Below are 20,115 nucleotides of genomic sequence, written 5' to 3'. Positions count from 1 at the left end.
GCCTCAGTGTCCTCCTCTGCAACCTGGCAAAGCTGAGAGTACTAAGGATCTCTGGTTGTGATGATTACAGGTTTAAAATGCGATTGAAGCACTTGGTATTTGGTAAGTGCTCAGTAAACATTTGCTAATATGATTGTTATTTGCTACAGGAGGTCTGGCCTAGAATCCCAGCTCTTTCCATTAGACCAGGAAACTTACTGTGTGATTGATCCTGAGCAAGGTATTTGCTCTCTAGGCTTCAGTTTTTTCCTCTGTAAAACAGGAAAATAGTAACTACACTGCCTGGCTCAAGAAAAGAGAGTTCAAGGATCTCTAAGAACCAGGTAGGGAATTCCCTGGTGGTCCACTGGTTAGGACTGCATGCTTCCACTGCAGGATGCCTGGGTTAGATCCCAAAAGCTGTGCAGCTCTGTAAAAGTACAGAGGTTAGAGCCAGATGGCCTGATTCTCAATCCCAGTTCCACCCTTACTTCTATTCCTTTATTGTCCTGTGCCTGTTTTCTCATATCTAAAATGGAAATAATGATGGCAACTACTTCATAGAGTAGTTGTGACGATAAATACATATAGGTAAAGTGCTTAATACAATCACTGGCACTGAGTTTCTTAAGCCGTACGTTTATCAGTTCAGTTCAGTTGCTCAGTTGTGTCCGACTCTTTCACACTCCATGAACTGCAGCATGCCAGGCCTCCCTGTCCTTCACCATCTCCTGGAGCTTGCTCAAACTCATGCTCATCCAGTCAGTGATGCCATCCAACCATCTCGTGTCCTCTGTCGTCCCCTTCTCCTCCTGCCTTCAATCGTTCCCAGCATCAGGGCTTTTCCAATGAGTCAGTTCTCATCAGGTGACCAAAGTATTGGAGTTTCAGCTTCAGCATCCAGTCCTTCCAATGAATATTCAGGGTTGATTTCCTTTAGGATTGACTGGTTTGATCTCCTTGCAGTCCAAGGGACTCTCAAGAGTCTTCTCCAACATCACAGTTCAAAAGCATCAGTTCTTCGGTGCTCACCATTCTTTACGGTCCAACTCTCACATCCATACATGACTACTGGAAAAACCATCACTTTGCCTATACAGACCTTTGTTGGCAAAGTAATGTCTCTGCTTTTTAATACGCTGTCTAGGTTTGTCGTAGCTTTGTCATACCTCATATGGTACCTAAATTGCTTGGGGCTTTGGAATCAGAGAGACCTGCACCCATACGCCAGTTCTATCCTCTAGGCTGTATGACCTTGGACAAGTCACTTTCCCTCTCTGAGCTTCAGCTTCCTCTCTACCATGGACGACTAGAACAACCCCAGCTTCTTTAAGGTACTGTGATGCAGCAAAGCACACACGCATTGCCTGGCTTGAGTCAGATGCACAAGGAGAGTGCTTTCCCTCTTCTTTTCCTCTTGGCTCCTCTCCTCAGTATTTTTCTCAATGGTCTACTTGAATGTCCTGACCCAGAGCCCCATCACTGCTTCTAGAAATCATCCCATCAAAGCTGAGGCTGTAACTACACACTGCATGTTCTGGTGAGAAGAGCTCTCGATTGGTAGTCAGAAAACCAGATTGGCTTGTCTTTGCAATGGAAGAATTCTGATATGTTGTTTCAAGGAGTCTGTTAGGAAAATTAAAATGAAGGAAGTCTTGTTCAGGCTTCAGAAGTTAGAGAGCAGGCCTCTGACCTGCTTCTGACCTGCCTGGACCCTGCTCAGATTCCATGCCTGCCTGCATGCACAGCAGGTCAGGCAGGACTTTAGATAAGAAAAGGAGTGAGTCTGTCAATTGAGCCCCTGGAGGTCTGGCCAATCACCCTGGGGTCTAACAAAACCCTATGACTCACAAGGTGAAACAAACAGCATTGTAAAAAAGGTTAAAATAAAACCAGAGTTGCATTTTTCTACGCAAATGGAGGATGCTATCAGTTTGCAGCCTGGGATTATAAAGGGGAACCCTGGAAACTTCAGTTTGAAGTCTCTCCTGGGGGTGGACGCACCACCCAAGACCTTTTTCCAACTGGGACTCCAGATTGCTATTAATGAGGGACTTGCCAGCACTAAGTCTGGATGTTGGTCGGCCCAATTTGGTGATGAACGTGCTGTTGCTCTATTGTTTCTGTTTCTTTTCATGACTGGATACTGAAATTAAGTCAAATAGTCTTTTATAAAATATTGATATTACTTATTGTGTGTGACAAGTAGTTTCTTTTGTTAATGAATACTTTGAACCTAAAACGATAGTAAACCTTTTGGCAAAACAGAGTCATACTCCGGGCCATGAGCTTTCCCTCTCTGGTCTTGAGCTCCATGACAAAGCTATTACTTTCTGTATCATGACATTCTGCAATCTTGTGATTTGGTGGCAAAGGCCAAGGTTAGGATGAAGACTTAGTCCAGCTGGGGATGAGAATGGACAGCGTCCTCCTGAGTCCTCCAACATCCTTGAGGGAGGTGACTTGTTCGGAGGCAAGATACATCCTACTCACATGGGATGGGGTGGGGGTGGGGGGTTGGAGGCAGCTCTGCAGGGCTGAGGAATCAGGTTGGAAAACTGCCTAGTGGGTACAAAACCAACCTGCTATCATGCCCGTGTTTACCCAGCTCTCCAGGGCTGCTCTGGGAGCTGGGTCTTGCTGAATGGGGATGAGGGGGAATGAGGGGGCATAGCCAATCCAGAGACCTCATGCTCTATTCCCCTTAACAAAACCTGCTCCTAGGAAAGAACCAGGGAAACGCCCTCATACTCGGGTAAAACAGATCGTAACAGCTCAAAGCACCCTGTCTTTTTAAACTTTTTGCACGAGTTTTTTTTAGATTTCCTCCCCCTCCCCACCCCCCTGGCAAATTTGTATTTTTCAACTGACGAAAGCAACTTATGCAACACAGAGACTTTGGGGGCAAACCCCAGCGCCAGGCTTCTGTGCAAAATGCTAAAAAGGCTTAAACTGAGGGTACTGCCAAAAGTGGTATTTCGGGCATCAGAAGGGCGATCATACCTTTCTGAAAGGTGGCAGACCTTTAAGTACATCTACACCACGTACACTGAACAGAGGAAAATATGGAGAATGTCTTCACTTCCAGCTCCATTATATAATAAATATGTGTACCAAGCTCAGCAAGGGCTGGGCGCTGATTCTTCTCCGTTTCCCCAACTCCAGCAACCGGGACTTGCATCCCAAGTCCCTCTACTTGACGTGAGGTTGGACCAGCCACCTCCCATCTCAGGGCCTCAGTTTCCCCATCTGTAAAACAAGGATTATATGCTTCCCTCTTCCCAGGACACGTCAAACCTAATCGGGAAGGATCTGATTAGGTTCGATGAAAAGCGTAAAGTAACCGCTTAAAAGGCAGGCGAAAAGACCGATAACATTTATTTCTTTCTCACCAACCAAACACTCCGTTTCACGTCTTTCTGAGCTGTTCCGGGAAGGGCGTGGCCAGGCCACCGGGAGCCACGCCTCCGGAAGTGGGGCCAGACTCAGCCGCGCCCCGGCCTGCGGCCCAGGGAAGGGTCCAGCAGTGACGTCACATAGCCACTCCTCTGTGTTCCTCCGCCCTGAGATAAAGTAGCCCCTAACCATAGAGGATTCTTCCACTCATACTAAGCGACATATAAAATCTCAGATTCTCTTACGACTCTATTATGATTTTCAGGCCTCGGGGCTACCTTCCAGAACATTGGAAGCCTGTCTTTCTCCGGCCCGGCGTAGGAAGTAGTCCCGGCCTCAGGGAGGTCGATGGGTCCCTCCGCCGCGGGGGGGAAGAGGATGGCGACCTCGTCGATGCCGGAGTCGGAGAGGAACACCGCTACGAAAGCGTCAGGTGAGCTTCGGGGAGAGTCAGGTCGCCACACCGCACCCTGCTAGGAAGTGGGGCCACACTGCGGGGAGACCCGGCGGCGAGGTCCCGGGCCGGCGGGGCTGTCCGAACAGGGCCCCGGGGTCCCAGGCCCTTTAGTCGCTCTCGCACTTGCCTGAGCGGAAACCCGGCGCCGCCACAAGATGGCGTCGGGCCTGGAGCTCAGGCAGCGCCGGGGACAGCCCCTAGTCGCCAGGCCCCGGAACCGTCTCTGTCAGCCCCCTCCGCATGGGCTCCAGGGGAGGGGGGAGCAAGCCACTGACCCTGGGGGCCTGCGGGCGGTACCACCGACCCTCCACCCGGGGGGACTCGGGGGCCGGAGGGCTGAACCACTGAGGCCACACGGGGACCGTAGAGGGAACCACTCTGCGGGAATTGTGGAGGGGAGGAGAAAAGGGTCAAGATTCCCCGCCACTGACCACCCTCCCGAGGATGAGAGAAGGGCCGGATCCTGGGAGGCTAGGCTTCCTGGTCCTGTTTTTCCGAAGCAACCCGTCGCCGTACCCTAGAAAGCCCCGCCCCGTCGGCGACTCAGTGTTTGCATCTGCGAAATGGGCACATGGGCGCAGCTGAGTGGGCCGCGGGGACCCGGAATGAGGCCCACCGGTTCCAGCCCCGGTCACCTCCTCTCACAGAGTGAAGGCCCCGGACCTTGGGCCCCCCTGTCAGGCAGCCTTCCGAGCCGATGGAGGAAAACGAGGTGGAGAGCAGTAGCGACGCGGCCCCTAGGCCTGGCCGGCCCGAGGAGCCCACGGAGAGCGGGTTGGGTGTGGGCACCTCGGAAGCCGTGTCGGCTGACAGCAGCGACGCCGCGGCCGCCCCGGGGCCAGCGGAGGCCGACGATTCCGGCGTGGGGCAGAGCTCGGACCGCGGCAGCAGCTCGCTGGTATGGACCAGGCTTGGGTGGAGGCAGCGACCGCAGGCAGCAGTGCTTGGCAGTCAGGGGGAAGGAGCCAGCAGGCTTGCTTGTAGCTAATAATTGGTTTATGGTTTACTGTGACCTAGGCCCCATACCAGGCCCCTAGCATGGGTTTTCTTATTTAAACCTCATACCTTGTAAGGCACATACCACTCTTTCCACATGTTACAGAGAAGCAAACGGGCACAGAGTCAGGATTCAAATCTAGGCTGTGGGCTGCGCTCTCCACTGTTGCCCTGGTTCACATCTTGGCTCTTCTGCTGATTCACTGGGAGATCTCGTGGAGCCTCAGTCTTCTGTCTGTAAAATGGAGCAGAAATACCTACTCCTGAGGGTGCTCCGTTGTGAGCTGCCACCAGATATTTTCTTGGAAACGCTTTATAAAATAGTCTCATGGGTCTGCCACCTCCTAGCTCTGTGGTCTTAGATAAGCTCCTCACGCTTTAGCTGTCAGTTTTCTCATGTGTAAAGTGAGAATAATAAATGTTTGCCTCAGAAAGGTTTTTTTTTTTTTTTTTTGAGGGTTAAATGAATATATGCAAAGCAATTAACACGGGGCTCAACACTCAGTAAATATCCACACCCTCACCACTGTCATTATTTGCCAGATGGTGATCATTTTCAGGACATCACATCATAGAGGTACACAACAACAGTCTCCACCTGGGGCTCCAGGGATTTCATTGGGTCAGCAGAGATGGGCTTGGCATGTGCCCAGCTTGTGCTAGACCCTGGGGTTACAGCAAGAGACAAGAGAGATGTGGTTCTGGCCCTGATGGAATCTGACTTGGGAGCCATAATACTGCATAGTGAACCATCAAGTGATGAGGGGGACACGGGCAACTAAAATGCTGAGGATAGAGGGGGTCCTAACTTGGCCTTGGGGGTCAGGGTCAGCTTCCCAGGAGAGGTATCAGCTGAGTGTCTGAGTAGGAATTAGCCATGGTGTGATGCTATGAAGCGTTTCAGGCAGAGGGAACAGCTCATTGACAGCATGGTGGAACCAGCCTCACCTGACTTTTGTGTGGGGACAAGAGACATGGGGCCTTATACCTGATCAGACCCAGGGCCCCTGGGGCTTGTTTTGGGGAGGCTCTGTGACTAGAGGGCTTCTCCCACTGGTCTTCTGTGTGTATGAGGGCATTGGGTGGCTCTACTCACCATGTCCTTGGGCCCTTAAGGAGCCCCATCCCTGGCTCCTAAGCTTCCTCTCTCCCTGTTTCCTGACCCCCAGGAGGAGGTATCTGAGAGCAGCTCCACCACAGACCCCCTGCCCCATGGCTACCTCCCTGACTCATCTTCTGTTTCCCGTGGGCCAGCGGCAGGGGTGATGGGTGGCCCCCCAGCCCTGGTGCACTCCAGTGCACTGCCAGACCCCAACATGCTGGTGTCCGACTGCACGGCTTCTTCTTCGGACCTGGGCTCGGCCATTGACAAGATCATCGAGTCCACCATCGGGACCGACCTCATCCGGAGTGAGTCAGGCCATCATGGGCAAGAGTTGCCCCTCCAGGGTTTCCCTACAGAACCAGCTGTGCGGACTCAGACAGATAACTTTATCACTTTGAGGTTGTAACGTGGAAGCAGCAACCGCATCTCATAGTACTAAATGACATGAGGATTGACCTGACTTTGGGGCTTTTCTGGTGGCTCAGATGGTAGAGTCCTGCAGTGCAGGAGACCCGAGTTTGATCCCTAGGTCAGGAAGATCACCTGGAGAAGGGCATGACTACCCACCCCAGTATTCTTGCCTGGAGGATCCCATGGACAGAGGAGCCTGGTGGGCTATGATCCATGGGGTCGCAAAGAGTCAGACATAACTGAGCGATTAAGCACAAAATACCTGACTTTGCCCTGGAGTCTGTTCTAAACACTCTGCCTGCAGCAGTCAGTCATTGGTCCTCTTGGTAACCCTACAAGGTGCATGCTGTTATTGTTCTCACAGCCTAGGTGAGGCAGCCGAGGCACAGAGGATGTAAACAGGCATAGCCGCTGCGTCAGCAGGTGTTGGGCCGTGAGCTCAGTCTGACTCCAGAGCTGGTGCTCGTGATTTGCCAGACTGTTTCTACCATCAGTGATCTGTGTAAGGGTCGTAGCACTTGGAAAGGCTCTGAGGTGGTCTCGAAAGCCAGTCCTAAGAAAGTGGTGCAGCAGCTGGGCCTTAACCTTAGAGGAGACTGCAGAGGAAAAGAGGGAGACCTTCCAGGTGTAGTGGTTAGAGGCAGACAGCTATGGACTGGCTGCGGGGCCAGCATGTCACATGCCAGACCTCCCAACAGCCTTGCCCTGGACGGGAGGTGGGTCACGGGGCAGCCGATTTCACAGTTGCATGGGTGAATCGGAGTGAGTGTTGGCACTACGGTTGTCCTTATCAGCTGGGCATCCACTCCTCCTGTCTCTGCCTAGGCTGCATCACCGTGACCAGTGCGGAGGGCAGCGGGGCGGAGGCCACACGGTACCTGATCCTGCAGGGACCAGACGATGGTAAAAGCACAGCACTATGCCCAGGGAGCCCTGCCGTGGGTGGGGGTAGGACAGGCAGGCTCTGCCGCAGACTTACTGTATGATCTTGGCAGGTTAATCCGCTGCCCCTGGCCTCTCGGTTTCCCCATGGTTACTATGGTGGGCGTGGGTTCTAGGACCCCTGAGCTTGCCTGGGAGGGGCAGCGGTAGCTCATGGCCAGTTTCCCTCTCCACTTCCCTCTGATTCCCTCACCACCACCACCACCCCCGCCAGGTGCCCCCATGGCGTCACCAATGTCCAGTTCTACCCTGGCCCATAGCCTGGCAGCCATCGAGGCCCTGGCTGATGGCCCCACATCCACGTCCACGTGCCTGGAGCCACCAGAGGAAGCGCAGGGTGGGCCCAGCTCCCCGGCGCAGCCACCCCTGGGTTCTGGCACCGAGGAGCCGGACTTGCAGAGCCTGGAGGCCATGATGGAGGTGGTGGTGGTGCAGCAGTTCAAGTGCAAGATGTGCCAGTACCGGAGCAGCACCAAGGCCACGCTGCTACGCCACATGCGGGAGCGGCACTTCCGCCCAGGTGCGTTGATAGCAGCTGGCCTGCCCGCCTGCACACATGGAGTGCCAAGAGTCAGACTTGACAAGCTTGTTGTACCCTGCTTCCCCACCCCCAGCAGTAGCAGCTGGTAAGAAGGGGCGTCCGCGCAAGTGGGGCAGCTCAGCCCAGCCCCAGGAGGAAGAGGGCCCAGAGGAGGAAGACGACGATGACATCATAGATGCTGGTGCCATCGATGACCTGGAGGGTAGGCTCCCAGACCTGCTGCCCTCCCACATCTGCATATACTGAGCTCCCTCTGGCCCACATGAAGGGCCAGGAAAGCGGAATTGGCACAGGCGCAGCCAGGAGTGCCTCCAGCATAAGATAAGAGGAGTTGGGGCTTTGGGACCAGGAGCTTCATGTGCAGTTATCCAGACCGTGCACTGAGAAACAGCACTGTGTCTAAGGGTCACATCCCATTTGTCTAGCAGAAACAGAATGCAAGCCACATGTGCACTTTTTTAGTAGCTGTATTAAAAGTAAAAAGATGAATTTAAAGTCAGTCATATTATATTTTATTTACCTATTATGTCTAAAATCTAATTTCAGTATGCAATCATTATAAAAAATTTTTAACAAATTACTTTTTTTCATTCTAATTTTTGGTAATCTGATGTGTATTTTATACTTAATTATATCTTAGTTTATGCCTCAGTTTAGACTAGGTACATTTTGTACGCTCAAGAGTCACATACAGCGAGCAGCTCCTTTAATGGGTAGCATAGTCATACTTTGTAGACTTGAATGACTAGACTCTTTTTTTCTAAACAATGACTATAAAGCGTATTGAGGAAGGGGCACTTTTTTTCTGATTCACATTAAGGTACATATGAGCTAATGGTAGGTGTTAGGAATGGTCCAGAGAAAGGACTGCAGGGCCTCAAAGATGAGTACTGACAGTCAGCTAGGGGAACATCAGGAGGGCTTCCTGGAGGCGGCATCACTGTTGGGTTTGGAAGGAGGAGCAGGCAGAGATGGGGAAGTGGGCCTCTTTCCAGGAAAGCTGGCAAGGGGTCAGGGCTGAAAGGTCAAGGCTGCAGCCCTCCTTCTCTTGCTTTCCCCACAGAAGACAGCGACTATAACCCTGCAGATGACGAGCCCCGGGGCCGGCAGCTGCGGGCCCAGCGCCCCACCCCCAGTACCCTGAGACCCCGCAGGAGACCTGGCCGGCCCCGGAAGCTACCTCGCCTGGAGACCTTGGATCTCCCAGATGGTGAGAGTGGGGCCTTAGGGGTACGGGTGGGGCCCAGGGGTGAGAGTGGGGCCTTAGGGGTACGGGTGGGGCCCAGGGGTGGCCTCGTTCCCTGCTTGCTTCCGTGGAGCCTGGGGACAGAGCATGCTGTGCAAAACAGCAAGTCTCAGACCCACCGGGATGACCTGCCGGCCTCCGGGTAACGGGGAAAGCCCTCCCCTTCCGAGCTCGAGGGGTAAGATACACCAGCTGTCCGATAAGGCGTTTCGGTGGGAAGCTGTCACAGCATGGAAATTGGAATATTTACAACTGAGCTAATTATTATCAAAACAAGAATAAGTCTGAGGTTTGAGACAATGTCAGAGGAGCACGGACTTGGAGCGTGACAAGCTCGGGACAGGGGAGGCTCCCATGGACAGAATGCCAGCTCTGCCTCCTACCAGCTATGTGACCTGGAGTGGGTCGCTTTGCCTCTTGAATCGCTCCTTCCCTTATTGTGAATGAGGTGATGGTGCCTGTCTCTTAGGATTGTTTTAAAGCTTAAATAGACATGCCAGAAATACAAGGTCTTGGTTTTTGTACATGCAGTAGTGTGTGTGGAGGAGTGGTTATATTTTTTTTAGTGTTCTTTTTCTTCTCTTCATTTTTGGCTACACCTCATGGCATGTGAGACCTTAGTTCCCCAACCAGGGATCAAACCCACACCCCTGGCATTGGAAGCACTGTGTCTTAACCCGTGGACTGCCAGGGAAGTCCCTAGTCTTCTTTGTAAAGTAACTTTTTACTGAGGTTTATGTTCAGGAAAGCACATGTATGCTAACTGCACAGCTCAGTGCATTTTAAAAAAATTTTCTGTATGTGTTTATTTTTGGCTGTGCTGAGTCTTCGTTGCTTCGAGGGCTTTTCTCCAGTTGCGATGCACAGCCTTCTCATTGCCGGGGCTTCTCTTATTGCGGAGCACAGGCTCTAAGGGCTTCAGTACTTGCCGCATGCAGGCTCAGTCATCGTGGCTCCCGGGCTCTAGAGCATAGGCTTAGTAGTTGTGGTGCAGGGTTTAGTTGTTCCACAGCATGTGGGATCTCCCGAGATCGGGGATCGAGCCTGTGTGCCTTGCATTGGCTGCCAGATTCTTTACCCAGGTCAGTGAATTTCCACAAGTGAATACACCTGAATATCCTGTTAGAAACAAGATGTTACCAGCATTTCCCGTAAAATATTTTGGATTTTTTTAACATGTTTTGAATTTTTAAAACATTACAGTGAAATACTGTTAGTGTTTTTGAATAGGCAATGTATTCTGATGTTTTGATAACAGAGGCTTTGCAACTGTGCTGTGATGTCTCCTCCCTCCCTCCCATCTGCTCTTCAGGCTCCCAGCCTCCCCTGGGAAAACCAGTGATTAAGTGTTGCTGTTGCTCCCCAGATCTTAGAATGTCCCTGTGAGGTCACAAGAGCAACAGTTACCTCCCTTTGACAGATAGGGGAAAAGGAGACTCAGAGAGGGGCGGGGCTTTGCCTGAGGACACACAGCAGATTGGTGACTGAGTTCAGCCTGCAGGCAGGTCTTCTGGCCGGAAGGTCCTGGCTCTCCCAGTGCTGCTCCAGACCGTCCCGTTTAAGGCGTGCAGCTGACAGCTGTAGGAGGGGATGCTGTCTGATCATGGCTGCCTGCATCTGTCCCGCAGCCTGCTGTGCCCATCAGTGGTCTGGACCGTGTGTGTGGGGGTGTATCTTGACTGGCCTCTGACACACCTGTCCACATCTGTCGTGGTGTGTCCGTGGCAGGTGTGGAAGGAGAGCCTTTAGTAAGTCCACAAAGTGGACAGAGCCCTCTGGAGCCACAAGACCCCGAGGCACCCAGCTCCTCAGGGCGGGGACGCCTGGTGGCCCTGGGCAAGGCCAACCGGGCCCCCGTGGAACCCAGTGTGAGCCAGTCAGATGCGAGGAGCGCGGCGGCATCCTACCAGGATGAGGCTGACGCCCTGCCCCGCCGCCGTGGTCGACCCTCCAGGCGCTTCCTTGGCAAGAAATACCGCAAGTACGGGCGCCGAGATGAGGGCTGAGGGTGGGGAGTGGCAGTCTGGCCCTTCCAGACCTCCTCCAACATTCTCCTAGCAGGTACTATTACAAGTCACCCAAACCGCTCCTGCGGCCTTTCCTGTGCCGCATCTGCGGCTCCCGCTTCCTGTCCCACGAGGATCTGCGCTTCCATGTCAACTCCCACGAGGCTGGCAACCCCCAGCTCTTCAGGTGCCTGCAGTGCAGCTACCGCTCCCGTCGCTGGTCCTCACTCAAGGTGTGGCAGGGGGACCAGGGCAGGAAGGGACGCTGCCTGGGAGAAGGCCCTGAAGGGGAGTGGTGGTGACGGGCCCCTTCCTGCCCCATCTCCAGGCCGAGGGTGTCCTTTTGCAGGCTGCACACTACAGAGTCACATCATGTCTTAGACTTGCCTCACCACCAGCACACCTGGCAGGTGGCCGGAAAGCTGCGTTAATCTCCTTCACTGTGTTAGTCTCCAGCAGGTCCTTTTCATCATCTGCCCAGAGGTGCCTGTGGGCCTGCAGCAGCCGGAGCCTGCCTTGTATCTTGTAGATGCTCTGATGTCATCCTCATGTAGCCCAATGAGGTCTTAAGTGTCAAGAGTCCCATTTTTTTATTATTATTATGTTTATTTTTGGCCGCGCCGGGTCTTCATTGCTTTGTGTAGGCTTTCTCTAGTTGTGTGATCGGGGTCTACTCCTCATTGCGGGGCCCAGGCTCCAGGCATCAGGCTTCATAGGTGCAGCACACTGGCTTAGTTGCTCTACAGCATGTGGAACCTTCCTGGCCAGGCACTGAACGTGTGTCCCCTGCGTTGGCAGGCAGATTCTTATTCCACTGCGCCACCAGGAGAGTCGAAAGGTCCCATTTTACTACCCAGGGAGCTGCAGCTTGGCTTGGCCAGAGTGAGGTGGAACAGGCCATCGTGGGGGCTGGGGATACCTTGAGCTCCGATGGCCCGAGTTTTGTACTTTCTGCACACACGGTGCTTCCTCCCTCAGACTGGGCCTAGAGGTTATTCTCTGGACCTCGGCAGGAAGGGTGGGGAGCAGGTATTGTTGCGAGGTGCACTGGGGAGGGACAACTCTAAGGCTGTGGGCACAGGGCAGGTGGGCAGGAAGGGAGGTTATGCTCCAGCCCTATCCTTCTGCCTGTCTCCCAGGAGCACATGTTCAACCACGTGGGCAGTAAGCCCTACAAGTGTGACAAATGCAGCTACACCAGCGTCTACCGGAAGGACGTCATTCGGCACGCGGCTGTGCACAGCCGGGATCGGTCAGTAGGGCTGGGGAGGCAGAGGCCCGGGGTGACCCCAGTTCCCACGTACTGAGCCCCTGCCCTGGGTCAGCCCCTTCGCAGCCCATGACAGACCTGGGAACGGCAGGACAAGTCGTCCCAGATCACTCGGCTCAGAGCAGGGCAGTGGGGGTGCCTAGAGGTCTCTTACTCAGTCTCTTTCCTGCTTCAAGCTTTGTAAATTGGGGACTATCATTGTCGAGGTGGTTAAAGGAAATCGTGTACCTAAAGGGGCTCAGAAAAGGATCTAAAGCCAGTTCTCTGTTATACCTTTTTCTTTCTTTCTCTTTGGCATGACTTGCAGGTTCTTAGTTCTCTGACCAGGGATTGAACCCAGGCCCTAGCGGTGGAAATATCAATCCCTAACCATTGGACTGTCAGGGGATTCCCTCTTAATAGGTTTTTCTTTAAAAATATAAATAAAAAGGAAGGAGGAGTCCTTTGTCCGCATGATATTAGGGATACCAGGTTGAACAAGCACTTGGTTCAGCAGCTCTCTACTACTGCATAATTTCTCAGAGTTTTTAAAACACAAATGTGTTTTGTGACAGAGAATGGCTTGTTTCTAAAGCTAAGTTGCAGAACTTACCACACACCTCTTCACATTTTCTCCAGCGAGCTCCAGTGGGGGAATGCCCTTCTCACAGAAGGGGGCTAGGATCAGGGCTGAGACTGGGTCTGGTCAATGGGAGAGGGTCTGGGGTGGGCTTGGGCACGTGATGGTCTGACTCCTGCATCTTTCTCCCCTAGGAAAAAGAGGCCAGACCCGGTGAGTCTGGGGCTCAGGCCTGGGAAGGGCGCCTGCTTGCGGGCTGCCTGCGGGGTGGAGGGGCGGGGGCGGGAGGCTCAGGCACTGGCTCACCCTCCCCGCTTTCCTTCTATGTCCACCCGTCCCCTTCTGCCCCTTCCCAGACCCCAAAGCTGAGCTCCTTCCCCTGCCCCGTGTGTGGCCGTGTCTACCCCATGCAAAAGAGACTCACTCAGCACATGAAGACACACAGCACCGAGAAGCCCCACATGTGCGACAAGGTGGGTGGGGCTGAGTGCAGGGCTGGGGCGTGAGGGGGCCTGCTGGGGGGCGGCTCTTTCATCTAACCCACCCCACCCCCTGCAGTGTGGAAAGTCCTTTAAGAAGCGCTACACCTTCAAAATGCACCTGCTCACGCACATTCAGGCTGTCGCCAACCGCAGGTACACCCCCGAAGAGCCCCTGGGGCTGCAGCGCCCTGCTGTGCCCCACTGCTGAGCTCTCTCTGCTCCAACCACCTCCAGGTTCAAGTGCGAGTTCTGCGAGTTTGTTTGCGAGGACAAGAAGGCGCTGCTCAACCACCAGCTGTCCCACGTCAGCGACAAGCCCTTCAAGTGTAGCTTTTGCCCCTACCGCACCTTCCGAGAGGACTTCCTGCTATCCCACGTGGCCGTCAAGCATACAGGTCCGGCCGGCCCCACCCCTCAACACAGCAGGGCTCCGTAGTGGAGGCTCGGCTCTGTCTTGTTAGCCATTCCCCCACCCCCAAGCCTTGGCAGCCCCAGCTCTTCAGTGGAAGGGAATTGCCACCCCACCCCACCCGGGACTGTCGCTCACCTAAGCTCAGATGAGCTCAGCCAGCTCCTCTCTGTATGACCCGGGGTCAGTCTTTGCCCTCTCTGAGCCTTTCTTAGCTGTGAAAGGAGAGAATCAGATGTGCCAACCCTGTGGTGGTCATAAAACCATTTGTTCCCTGAGCCCTGTCCATTCTGGGCACTGGGACTCGAGACGGGTCTTACATAGGCCCTGCCCTCACCAGAGGAAGCCATAGAAGATGGATGGCAGAAGTTGCCTTTTTTTGGTGCCTGGCCCTCTGGCAGGCACACGAGGGAAGGCTAGAGAAAGGGAGCCAGGGCTGCCCTTAGCTGGATTCCCAGCTCCCTGTGGGGAAGCAAGTCGGGAATAGAGGTGTGTGGTCACGTGACCTTGAACTGGGTGCTCGGAGGAAGGCCGTGAGTGCAGAGGGAGACCTGGCTGGTCTCTGTCCTGCCCACCAGCAAGGACAGAGTGTGCTTTCCCTGCGCTTGGGAGCGCGGTGCTGGGAGTCAGTCAGCTGGAGAGGTCCTTGGGGTCGCAGAAGGGTTCCCCGAGGTGGGGGGCGGGCGACTCCAAGGCTGCCTCCTGGTGTGCCTGCAGGGGCCAAGCCCTTTGCCTGCGAGTACTGCCACTTCAGCACGCGGCATAAGAAGAACCTGCGGCTGCATGTGCGGTGCCGGCACGCCAGCAGCTTCGAGGAGTGGGGGCGGCGCCACCCCGAGGAACCCCCCTCCCGCCGCCGCCCCTTCTTCTCCCTGCAGCAGATCGAGGAGCTGAAGCAGCAGCACAGCACGGCCCCTGGGCCCCCCGCCAGCTCCCCAGGACCTCCTGAGGTAAGCACAGGCAGCGGGTAGAAGGGGTGGGGGACATGGGCCGAGAGGCCATGTGACGCCGCCTCCCCCAGCCCCAGGATCCTTGTCGGCATGTGGGGTACAACAAAATGAGCCCTGCCTCCCTGGACGGGGGTGAAGGGTGGCCGAGGGCACAGAGATGCTGTCCCTAAGCTCTGAGGAGGGGTGGGCTTTCCAGTGCTAGTAATAGAGAATGAAGTGTCAGGAGCCAGGTCGTGGTAATAGTTTATTCTTCTCTCACACAAAAGGAGTCCAAAGGGGAGCAGCCCAGGGCTGGTGTGGCAGCTCCCTGGTCAGTCGTCAAGGACCAAACTCTCTCAATATATCTTCCTACACATATGATTCCCATTTTTGTGGTTGCCTCATGGTCCAGTGTAGCTGCAGGAGCTCCAGCCTTTCTCACCATCCCAGATAAGAAGCAGGAGGAAGGGATGGGGGAAGAGGAAAAAGGATGCGTGCCATCTATCCATCTTATCTTCCTCATGAACTTTACCAGAAGCTCCTGCTTAGCCACATGGCCAGACTTTATCCAGCTGCAAAGCAGGCTGAGAAATACAGTCTCGTGGCTGAGTATGTTGCCTGCCCGCTCCTAGCCCCTAAGGATGGACCACCACAATGTGCTGGCAGAGCATAGAGGGGCTTTGGAGTCAGCCAGCCTTGTGTTCAAGTCCCAGTTCTCCTCCTTACTAGCCGGGGGATCCTACGTGGAGCTGGTAAATACCTTGAAGAGAGTAAAGATCAAACAAGCCAATAGATGTGAAGTGTCTTACACTTCAAGACACAGGAGGTGTCTTGAATCTGAGCTGCCCCCTGTCACCCTTGGCCATATTCTCACCCTGCAGATCCCCTCAGAGGCTGCACCTTCCCAGTCCCCTGAGACCCCCCCACTGCTCTGTTCTGACACCTTGGGTGGCGCCACCATCATTTATCAGCCAGGTGAGTTCTGCGGAAGAGTGGCAGCAGGGACAGGGCTCGTGCTGGTCGGGGCCAGAAGCTGGTGGGGAGGGGGCTTGGGTGCCAGTTTTCCAGCCCTTTCTAAGGTTCAGGTTCCACCCGACCCAGGGACTGCGGAGTCTACAGCTGTGGCCACGCAGACAGCCTTGGACCTGCTGCTGAACATGAGCACTCAGCGGGAGCTGGGTGGCACAGCCCTGCAGGTGAGCTTCTTCCCAGCCTGGCTGCACCCTGGGTGTCAGCTCTGCGCTGGACACTGGGAGCGGAGGCAAGTGGTGAAGTAGACATGCCCCGCCCTCAGGGAATTCGCAGGTAGTGGGAGATGGATCCACTGGACCCCAGTGGGCGGATGCAGGGGAGGGAGGCCGCTATGCCAGGGAGGCCCCAGGAGACCAGGGAGGGCAGACGGTCTCCCGCTCCACACCCCGGAGTCACCAGTGACACCCAGCGCACTGAGCAGTAAGCACCACACTGTGCTCAGGGCTCTGAACTGGCTTCCCAGCTAGCCCAGCGCCCTCACTCCGTGCCACCTCCCACAGGACAAAGGCTCCTACAGCTTTCTCCAGCTCTGACCTCTCACGGGGTTCACGCGCCTTAAACCCAGCACGTCCTCCCCCAAGTTCATCATCTTTACTTCTCCTCGCTGCGCCCAGCTGCCTCCCTGGACCTCTCCATGCTTCTCTAAGGCAGGGAAAGGTCTGTCAGCACCTCCTGTCTCTTAGCCTCTTGGAAAGATGGAAACCGTGTGTTTGAGATGTTAAATTCCAAGAACTTGGAACAGTAACATGCGGCCAGGGGGACAGAGCTCCGTGGAGGAGGGAGCCTGTTTTGAACCTGGAAATCTTCATAGGGTTTAGTTTGCATCATTTGGGGGTAGGGAGAAGTTTTTGATTTTTAGATAGTTCAGTGTATCAAGCTTTTATAGTTTTTGCTTGTGGTATCATCCTTAGAAAAGCCTCTTCACCTCAAGATCATATAAACATGCATTGGTATTTTCTTCTTAGCGTCTCATTTTTTACACTTAAGTCTTTACTCCACCGGGAATTTATTTTTGGTGTATGCATAAAGGTAGGGGACTAACTTTATTTTTTTTCCCCAAAGTTGTCCAGTGCAGTAGATAGAATCCTCTCATTTCCCCAGTCATTTGAAACATCCCCTTTATCAGTAGATTTCCCTGTGTTTCTAGACAGGGTCTTTTCTTTTGATCTGTTTGCCATTCTCATGCCAGTATCATGCATTTTGCTTTGTTTCTCTGATTACAAAAACATATGCTTGTTTTTGTAAACCCAAAATGAGTGTTAAGAAATGTTCTCTTCAGAGGGTGAAAATCTTTAAGTTTGCTCCCCTCCCCTTCATTTCCACTGTTAACAGGTTAATAAGCATTTCTGCAGAGTTGTGTCCAGGTGCTCGGTAACACAGAGACCTTTTGATCTCTAAAAAGTGGGATCATGGCATCTGCACTTATGGACAGGCTAGCTCTTCTTCCCTCTGCAGCCTGGCCGCATGTGTCCACCCCTTCCTGGCGGCTCCGCCTCATCCTGTCATGGGGGTGTTCTGAAGCGCATCTTGTCAGTCCTTCATGTGTGCACGGTTTCCAGTCTTTCAGGAGCTCAAGGCAGTGCTTCCATGAACATGTATTTCCAGGTGTTCATAAACATGTATTTTAGTGGTGGGGTTAAAAGAAGCCTCCTAGAAACACAATCAGTGTGTTCCACCCCAAGCGTGACTCCTAAAGTGATGTGTCAGGACTTCCTTGGTGGTCTGGTGGCTTAGACCTCTTGCTTTGAGGGCACAGGGGCCAGGTTTGATCCCTGGTCAGGGAACTGGATCCCACATGTGGCAACTAAGACCTGCTTCAGCCAAATAAATAAAAATTTTAAAAATGAAAACACATGTCATTACATGACTGCTACTAGAGTGTACTTCCCCACTGCCTCGCCAGTGCTGCACGCCAGTCTTTACCAGGCTCTTCATGTCACAGACACGTGTCAAGACCTTAATTGATAACTTTGTGATCACAAGAGAGATTGAGTTTCTGTATGTTCATAGACCACTTTATTCTCTCACTTACCTGCTTGTAAATTATTAGTCGTCTTATCACTTTGCAAGGGCTCTTTGTATGTATGGAAGCTCCACCTTTTATCTCTAATATGCATTGTTAAATGCCATCCCCCCACCCCAAGTGTCTTTGTTTTCTGGTCTCATTTTCTGATTCATGTTGCTGTAAGTTTTAACATCTTCCGTCATGATTAGGAAAATCTCAACCGAAGGATTATAGAAATACCCGTATTTTCTTCTAATCGATCTTGAGTTTTATTTCTTATGTTTCAATCTTTAATCCATTTGAAGCAGACTTTGGAGTAAGATGTGAGGTAGAGCTCTGATGTTTGTGTTTTTTTACTGGTTTGTCACTTGTTCTTCTACCTCAGGATTTCTTAACCATGGCACTTTGGGCTAGATAATTCCATGTTGGATAAAGCATCGGCCTGCAATGCAGGAGACCCGGGTTCAGTCCCTGGGTTGGGAAGATCCCCTGGAGAAGGAAATGGCAACCCATTCCAGTATTCTTGCCTGGAGAATCCCATGGACAGAGGAGCCTGGCAGGCTACAGTCCACTGGGTAGCAAAGAGTCGGACACGACTGAGTGACTTCACTTTGTTTGGCTTCTACCAGCCAGGGCCCAGTATCCACCCCCCACCCAACTGTGACAATCAAAACTGTCTCGAGACATTACCCAATGCCCCTACGGGGCAGTAACACTTTATCCTGTCCTTGTTAAGTCTCTCCAGTGTCCCTAGGGGGCAGTACTGCTCTATCCTGTCCTTGTTAAGTCTCTCTCCAGTGCCCTTAGGCGGCAGTATGGCTCTATGCCATCCTTGTTAAGAGTCTCTCCAGTTGCCAGGAACACACAACTGGGCTTGTGTCCATGAGTGGTGGAAGCACTGGATCCGGCTGGAGTGTGGGCAAGCTTTGAGTCCCAGAGATATAAAAGGACCTCGAATGCCAGCTCCTGCCACCAACCCCATCTGTCATGCCATTGCAGGTGGCCGTGGTGAAGTCAGAGGACGTGGAAGCGGGGTTAGTGTCCTCTGGGGGGCAGCCCTCCCCAGCAGGCACCACTCCCCAGGTGGTCACCCTCCACATGGCAGACCCAGGAGGCAGCGTGGCCGCCGAGAGCCAGCTCGCGCCCCCTGACCTGCAGCAGATCACCCTGGCGCCTGGGCCGTTCGGCGGGGCTGGCTATAGCGTCATTACAGCCCCCACCGTGGAGGAGGGCACTTCGACTCCCGGCACGCCTTACAGGTGAGCCCTGCGGCCGTTAATAGGTGTGGTGAGGGGAGCACCCCGCCCACCCACGCCTAGTTCGCAGGAGGTAAAACTAATGCATGTAAACGACTGGGCTGTAGGGGTATGGTGTCCCTCACGGGTTAAGTAAGGGCTACTTAAGAAATTCCAGGCACTTGACAGTCGTGGACTCGGGTAACCACTCCTGTGGGGTGCCTGTTCCCCTCACTTTACACGTGAGGAGGGAGTGCAGTAGCGCCCCGAAGGTCAGACGCGCTGTGGATCTGAGCCTGGCCTGTGGGCCACGTGCTCCTGGTTCTGGATCCCTGAGGTCTGGCCAGTTCTGACCTTCGTCACACGCTCGGGCTCCTCCGCGACATCAGAGGCCCCACCGCTGCACTTGGGTTCTTCTAGGCTGAGCGAGTCTAGGGTAGAAATGTTCATTTTCCATGTTCACTGAACCCCTGGGCCATCGGAGGAAGCCCTGAATTCCAATATGGGATGGGAGTCAGGATCCCTGCTTCCCCCACTCACCCTCTCCTCCTGCCCCGCTTAGTCAGACTTGGGCTTGATTCCTGGAGCCCTTCATCTCATCACTCCATGCCCGTGAGGGGGTGGGGATGACCACTGCTAAGCTGGACGGTACACTGGACACTTGGTCCCTGCTTGTGAAAAAGGCAGCGGAGGTCCGGCTGGTAAAGGGAGGAGCCCAGGGCCGGTCTGTGGTGGCCGTGGTCTACTGTGAAAGGAGGGCTCTCCCAGGGGAGAGGCTCCCGTGGCCCGCTAGTCTCCCCTGGAGCTCTGCTTCCCACTCCTGGCATCTGTGCCCACAGCGAGGAGCCCCCGGGGGAGGCAGCCCAGACCGTGGTCGTGGGTGACACCCTGAAAGAAGCTGGCACGCACTTCATCATGGCAGCCGACGGGACCCAGCTGCACCACATCCAGGTGAGGCTGGAAGGGGGCCAGCTCCGCCCTCGCCCATCTACCCGCCCCCTGCTTCCGGTCCCTGCCCAGCCCCGCCCCTCCGCACCGCCCTTTTCCCTCACGTCCCGCCCCCTCTCCACAGCTGACTGCAGACAGCTCCATCTCCTTCCCAAGTACGGAAGCCT

General features: G+C 54.0%; 1 protein-coding gene across 1 annotated transcript in view; it reads left to right on the top strand.

Moving 5' to 3' along the window:
* Nucleotides 1–3,832: 3,832 nt before the first annotated feature.
* Nucleotides 3,833–20,115, top strand: part of ZNF335 (zinc finger protein 335) — a 19,322-nt gene continuing 3,039 nt past the window's right edge. Inside the window, exons 1-19 of the mRNA XM_010835111.1 lie at nucleotides 3,833–4,730; nucleotides 5,998–6,238; nucleotides 7,170–7,247; nucleotides 7,501–7,806; nucleotides 7,901–8,029; nucleotides 8,891–9,037; nucleotides 10,802–11,054; nucleotides 11,135–11,312; nucleotides 12,219–12,331; nucleotides 13,103–13,121; nucleotides 13,265–13,381; nucleotides 13,467–13,543; nucleotides 13,625–13,785; nucleotides 14,517–14,749; nucleotides 15,610–15,703; nucleotides 15,830–15,924; nucleotides 18,765–19,024; nucleotides 19,840–19,951; nucleotides 20,073–20,115. Coding sequence (XP_010833413.1) covers nucleotides 4,530–4,730; nucleotides 5,998–6,238; nucleotides 7,170–7,247; nucleotides 7,501–7,806; nucleotides 7,901–8,029; nucleotides 8,891–9,037; nucleotides 10,802–11,054; nucleotides 11,135–11,312; nucleotides 12,219–12,331; nucleotides 13,103–13,121; nucleotides 13,265–13,381; nucleotides 13,467–13,543; nucleotides 13,625–13,785; nucleotides 14,517–14,749; nucleotides 15,610–15,703; nucleotides 15,830–15,924; nucleotides 18,765–19,024; nucleotides 19,840–19,951; nucleotides 20,073–20,115 — 2,857 coding nt within the window. The 5' untranslated portion in view covers nucleotides 3,833–4,529. The remainder of the gene's footprint in view (nucleotides 4,731–5,997; nucleotides 6,239–7,169; nucleotides 7,248–7,500; nucleotides 7,807–7,900; nucleotides 8,030–8,890; nucleotides 9,038–10,801; nucleotides 11,055–11,134; nucleotides 11,313–12,218; nucleotides 12,332–13,102; nucleotides 13,122–13,264; nucleotides 13,382–13,466; nucleotides 13,544–13,624; nucleotides 13,786–14,516; nucleotides 14,750–15,609; nucleotides 15,704–15,829; nucleotides 15,925–18,764; nucleotides 19,025–19,839; nucleotides 19,952–20,072) is intronic.

This window comes from Bison bison, unplaced genomic scaffold (genome assembly GCF_000754665.1).
Source record: "Bison bison bison isolate TAMUID 2011002044 unplaced genomic scaffold, Bison_UMD1.0 scf7180017864038, whole genome shotgun sequence".
In the NCBI taxonomy this organism is placed as follows: Eukaryota; Metazoa; Chordata; class Mammalia; order Artiodactyla; family Bovidae; genus Bison; species Bison bison.
Note: the sequence above shows the minus strand (reverse complement) of the source record. Positions and strands in the feature narration are given on the sequence as shown.